The following is a 6,056-nucleotide window of genomic DNA, read 5'->3' as shown; positions in this document are numbered from 1 at the left end:
GGGAGGGGGAGAGGAGGGGGGGAGGGGGGGGGGAGTGGGAGGCTGTGAGGAGGCGGAAAATTTTTTTTCTTTCTTAATAAAAAAAAAAAACAGTAAGCAGACTTGAGAATACGCTGTCCCAATTCCTTTAACCTTTTGTGTCTAACCTCCACCTTTTTATTATAAAAAAGAGATGGGAATGCAATGGCCTGGCCTGTCCCTTTAAGAAGCAAGCCCCAGCTACGCCCTCCCCCATCCACAGAGGCAAGCAGTTCTTCCCTCTGCTTCCAACCTGAGCTCCTTCTTTTCCACCTCTCTCTCGAAGAGGCAGCTACTACCTTGGCTACTCCCCCAACTGTTTCTCTCTTGCACTCTCTCGCTCTCTCCCTCCCTCTCTCTCTCTGCTCTTCTCCCTTCTCCCCTTTGACCCTCCTTTCCATAACCCACTAAGTAAATATCCAACCTCACTCTGCATGGTATGCCTATCCCTTTTCTGTCTCTTACACACCAAGGCTGTGGCTCCTTGTGGGACTGGCTGCCCAACCGAGGCCTCTCACCCACCACGTGGCTCCCTGCCTGGGACTTGCTGCTCCTCGTGGCCCACTGCCAGCTGCTGCCACTCGGGGAACGGCACCGTTTTATTTTTACGATAACAACTTCCTTCTTGCCCCCATGGGCCAGTTCAACAAATCCCCATTCCACCCACGAGGAAGACAGTCTGAGGCAGGAAACACGTGGTGTCTCTTCAGAGCCCCCACTTTATTATTGGGGAGCAGCTTTCAGTGGGTGGAATCTAGGCCTGCTGGGCCCGCAGCAGGGCCCTCACCTGGCTGATCTGCCACTCCACGCTGGATCGTGCCGTACCACCCAAGGCACTATACTGTTCCACGCTGTGACCGTAGTCCCACACGTGATTCACGTCACCTGAGAACAGGGGACTGGGGAGAAAGAGTCAGGATAGCGCACTCCAGGGAGCTGCCCAGGGTCAGATTCAGGATGGGGTGGGGATGGTGGGGGTGGCACACCTGATGGTCTGCAGTTCCTGCAGGGACAGCTGGTTGAGGGGGACTCCTTTAGTCTCTGCCATGAACACAGCTTTTCCTGAGGCCTCATGGGCCTGGCGGAACGGCATCTAGATACAAAGGCAGAAGGTGGTGCCATCGGGAGTTGTTTTCCCGCTGCGACCTGAGTGCCCGGCTTTGGGGACACCCTCATCCCCAGACCCAGGTATTTCACACTCACCCCTTTGCGGACCAGGTAATAGGCGAGGTCGGTGGCCAGCATGTCAGGACTGAGCGCCTGTGTCATGTTCTCACGGTGAATCTGGGGGCACCGGTCCAGCAAATGTAAGCTGGGGGATGGCGTGGAGCCTGCCCTACCGTGTTCTAAGCAACTGACGAGTCTCTTTCGCCCCTGCCCCACCCCATTCAGCCCCTCCCCACCCCACGAGCAATCCACTCACTGCTTGAACATTTTCATCAATATTAGTTTGTTTTTATCTTTTGAGACTTTGTAGCCCAGACGAGCCTCAAATTTACAATCCTGTCTTGGTGTCCTTAGTGTTGGGATTACAGGGGTGCATCCATGCTCTCAGTATAGGATTGCATTTTTTTGTTATGTATGTGTGCTGCGCTTACGTGTCTGTGCATGATTTTTTTTTTAATTCAGGGTTTATTTTTGTTTGCTTAAGGTTTATTTATTTATTTATTTTTACTTTTTGGTTGTTCAAGAAAGGGTTTCTCAGTAGCTTTGGAGCCTGGCCTGGAACTAGCTCTTGTAGATCAGGCTGGTCTTGAACTCACAGAGATCTGCCTGTCTCTGCTTCCAGAGTGTTGGGATTAAAGGTGTCGGCCACCTCTGCCCGGCTAAAATTTATTTATTCTGTATAGTGTTCTGCCTGCATGTATGTCTGCAGGCCAGAAGAGGGCATCAGATCTCCTTACAGATGGTTGTGAGCCACCTTGTGGTTGCTGGGAATTGAACTCAGGACCTTTGGAAGAGCAGTCAGTGCTCTTAACCTCTGAGCCATCTCTGCAGCATTCCTCCCCCCCACTGTTTTTTTTATTTTAAATATGTGTGGGCACTTGGGCACATGTGGACGTTCATACATGTGAAGACCTGAGGTGCAGGGATCATCTTTGTTAGCTCTTCCACCTTATTCGCTGGGGACGAGTCCCTCAATCAAACCCAGAGCTCACAGACATGACTAGTTTCACTAGCCAGCTCCCCTGTGTGGCAGTTTAAAAGAAAATGGTCCCCAAAGGGAGTGACACTATTAGGAGGTGTGGCCTTCTTAGAGTAGGTGTGGTCTCATTGGAGGAAGTGTGTCACCGTGGAGGTGGGCTTTGAGGTCTCATATGTGCTCAAACCATGCCCAGTGTCTCAGACCACTTTGAGCAGCTCCTTCTCCAGCATGATACCTGCCTACACTCCTCCATCCCTGCCATGGTGATAATGGACTAACCCTCAACTGTTTTTTCTGTTTTCCTTTTTAAGACATGAAATGGTCATGGTGTCTCTTCACAGCAATAGAAATCTTAACCCTGCCTTTTTTTGGTGGGGGGGGGGACTGGAATTAAAGATGTGCCTCCCTGCCCGGCTGGTATCTGCATGTGTTTGTAGGGATGGGAACTTGGGAACTTCACATTTGGGAAGCAAGTGCTCTAACCACTGGGCCATCTCCCCCAGTTCCTATCAGGTAAGCAGAGGCACATTTTGAGAACCAGTGCTTTAGAAACAGTGGAACTATCCAGGGGTGAAATGATGTGAAGTTGCAAGTTGACTTCCGAATAACTCTAGGAGAGGCAAAGAGATGAATAAAGACAGCAGAAACAACATGTGGCCCCACAGTGAGGCTCTGTCTGAACCACACAGAGAACGGCCACTTGTTTTTAAAGCTGGGTCTTGGCACATGGGGGTTCTTCTCTATGCATCTCTGTGATAAAAGGCTACAGCGGAAATGCGGCTAGCAGTGAGGTGCATGCCTGCAATCCCAGTGTTTAGGAGATTAAGAGAGCAGGATGGTGAGATTAATACCAACCTTGGCTATATGCAAGACCGTCTCAGACGGAGAGGGGGAGGCCGGGCGGTGGTGGCGCACGCCTTTAATCCCAGCACTCAGGAGGCAGAGGCAGACGGATCTCTGTGAATTTGAGGCCAGCCTGGTCTACAAGAGCTAGTTCCAGGACAGGTTCCAAAGCTACAGAGAAATCCTGTCTTGAAAAACCAAAAGAAGAAGAGGAAGAAGAAGAAAAAAAGAAGAAGGAGAGGAGGAGGAGGAGGAGGAGGTGGAGGAGAGAAGACAGTGGGGCAGACCTATAATGCCAGCACTTGGGAAGCTGAGGTCTCAAGTTGGAGACCAGCCTGTGCTTCACAGTAAGATCTTACCTCAAAAAAAGAAAAAATCCTGGGATTTTGGTGTCTAACCAATCCCTATTCTTCTGTGCCAGGTTTTGGTGCCTTGCCCTCCCCATCCAAGGTCTTCTGGCCTCATCCCCGTTCCCTCGCAAACCACTGTCTGGAATTTCCAAGGATCAAGGGCCTGGGGAGGAGAGGTAGGAGATGTGGGGGGCGTTAGTCTTGCCTGCAGCGTAGAGATGACTCCGGTGGCCACTTGGAGGACGGCAGTCATGGTATCCGATACTTCAAACACAGCTTCCTTGTCTTCCTGGAAGGCGAGTAGCAGGTGAGGGGCCCTGCAGCCCTGCCCTTCACCCAGACCTCTTCCCTTGTTCTACTGGAGACACTTAGCACCTCTCCCTGCTACCCTAAGGAGCAATAGGGGACGTCTGAGGGTAGTCACAGACTGTGTGACCAGGAAGGGAAGGAGACATTCTAGAGGCTCCTTCCTCTCTGGGTGTCGCGGCTCTGAGAAGTAGTACGTGGTACAGCCAGAGAGGGTCCTCATCACATCCCCAGCCTCCTACCTGTAAATCCTTGTTGTACGTGCTGGGAAGTCCCTTGAGCGTCATCAGGAGCCCAGCACACTGTAGGAAGAACGAAGCTGAGGAACTGCGACACCAGAGCCAGTCATGAAGCCCCCCCGAGGACCCACCGGGTCCGTCCTCTCTTCCCAGCTCACCCGCCCAAACACTCGGCCCGCCTTGCTCCGGATCAGCTCCAGGCTGTCTGGGTTTTTCTTCTGGGGCATCAAGCTGCTTCCAGTGCTGGGGACAGAGGTGTGAGGACTGAGGTTCTGCTGATGCCTGGCTGGCCCGCTGGCAGAGGCACTGGGCAGGGCGGACTGGGGTAGGAGGAAGTCATTCGAGCATCCTGAGATACGGGCCTTACCTGTAAGCATCTGAGAGCTGCACAAAGTTGAATTCCTTGGTGCCATAGAGGATAAGGTCCTCTGCCATCCTGCTGAGGTGGGTCATACACAGAGAAGCCCAAAACAGGAACTCCGCTAGAAGGGACAGCAGGCGTTCTCTTTTAATTTACCTTCTGTGCGTGTTCATTCACAGAAGTCAGAGGACAGCTTGCAGAGGTTAGATCTCTCCTCCCACCACGTGGGTTCAGGGCATCACACTGGGGCCATCGGGTTTGGTAGTGTACGCTTTACCCACTGAATAATCTTTGCTGGTCGTTATTGTTGGTGGTGAAATTTTTTGGTTTTGTTTGTTTGAGACAGGATCTTAGATAGCTCAGGCTGTCTCAAGCTAACTAGCAGAGGAAGTCCTTCAGTTACTGGTGTTCCTGCCTCCACTTCCTAAGTGCCGCGACTGTGGGTGTGTGTCAACATGGCCAGTGCGTGCCGTTGTGGGGATCACACCCGGAGCTTCATGCCCCCTAAGAAAGCATTCTGCATCCCCAGCCCTGTATCTTACCCACAAAGTCTCTCTCGCTGGTGGCATCCATGCTGTTGAGCGTGATGGCTCCAAAGTTCAGTTCTGGATGAGAGGGAGGAAAAACAGTCGGACTGGGAGCTGAGAAGTGCTCTTCTCTACCCAGAACCAGGATGTCCAGCCTCATCCTTGACCCCTTCTTGGAAATGAGAATCGAGGAGGAGTCTGAGGTGGGGAAGGGGGTCTCTGTACCGATCTCAGGAGGGTGGATGGAGGTCAAAGTATTCCCAGCAATAGGTACCCCTGACATAGGTAACCTCAATAATCTCAATACCCAAAGGCAAGATATGAGACCCTCTGCCCTCTCATTGTGGGAGGCACAGAAGTCTTTGGGCTCACAGATGGACCAAGGGAACCAGGAATGTTAAATACACAGGGTTGTCACTTCACATGGGGAGATATAACCTGTTTTCCACCCAGAAGGCTGGGAGCAAAAGAGGTTAATAGCCTGGTGACCTTTGCACTATCTGTGTAGCTGAGACACATCAGATCCTCCCCTGAACCCATATCGTGAACTTGTCAATCTACAGAACCTATCTTTATGGAAGGTGCCACATGTACTAATCAAAGGGTTTCAGGGTAGTCATGCCATAAATTTTATTGTGACATGGGATTGAGTTAATCATCACCAGGAAAGATTTCATCAAATTGTGGCATGCTTCAATATGCCTAAAATAAAATACGTGGGATAAGACTCCCAAAGTTTGAACCAACACTGTTGAACCTGCGACCCCATGTGTTTAACATTCCTGGCTCCCCTGGTGCTTAGCTGTGAGCATGAGGACCTTCATGTCTTCCACATGTCACCCCTCGTGTCTTTGGGACCCAGCAGGGGCTAAGAGTGACAGTCTCCAGAGAAGGATGAGCAGGGTATATCTCACCTGCTCGGAGTAGCTCCCGGTCCACACCCAGAGGGTTGCCCGCAATGGCCCCGCTGTAGAGACAAGGGTTCATAGAGATTAAAATTCTGGATACCACCCACACAACATGCCGGGCTAAATCTTAGTAACTCAGCCCCTCTGCTGGCCTGGACACCTTAAGGACCCAAACATTTGCCATCATGCAGGGGAAACGGTGCCCATGGGAAATCGGCTAGAGTTTCAGCAAATTCTCAAGTTTGGCTATCCCCATGTTAGAGATCTGGAAGGCCAAGTAGGGGCAGCTTTTTGTTGGTGGTGATAAAAACATTGTGTGTGTGTGTGTGTGTGTGTGTGTGTGTGTGTGTGTGTGTGT

The 6,056-nt window shown here is 51.4% G+C and overlaps 1 protein-coding gene across 1 annotated transcript in view; it reads right to left on the bottom strand.

The window, feature by feature from the left end:
* Positions 1–717: 717 nt before the first annotated feature.
* Positions 718–6,056, bottom strand: part of Asl (argininosuccinate lyase) — a 14,757-nt gene continuing 9,418 nt past the window's right edge. The window contains exons 9-17 of the mRNA XM_005344555.1: positions 5,705–5,757; positions 4,806–4,868; positions 4,270–4,384; positions 4,061–4,145; positions 3,906–3,965; positions 3,563–3,646; positions 1,222–1,302; positions 1,005–1,111; positions 718–917 (exon numbers count right to left, since the gene is read on the bottom strand). Coding sequence (XP_005344612.1) covers positions 773–917; positions 1,005–1,111; positions 1,222–1,302; positions 3,563–3,646; positions 3,906–3,965; positions 4,061–4,145; positions 4,270–4,384; positions 4,806–4,868; positions 5,705–5,757 — 793 coding nt within the window. The 3' untranslated portion in view covers positions 718–772. The remainder of the gene's footprint in view (positions 918–1,004; positions 1,112–1,221; positions 1,303–3,562; positions 3,647–3,905; positions 3,966–4,060; positions 4,146–4,269; positions 4,385–4,805; positions 4,869–5,704; positions 5,758–6,056) is intronic.

Source organism: Microtus ochrogaster, chromosome 2, assembly GCF_000317375.1.
Source record: "Microtus ochrogaster isolate Prairie Vole_2 chromosome 2, MicOch1.0, whole genome shotgun sequence".
Taxonomy (NCBI): Eukaryota; Metazoa; Chordata; class Mammalia; order Rodentia; family Cricetidae; genus Microtus; species Microtus ochrogaster.
Note: the sequence above shows the minus strand (reverse complement) of the source record. Positions and strands in the feature narration are given on the sequence as shown.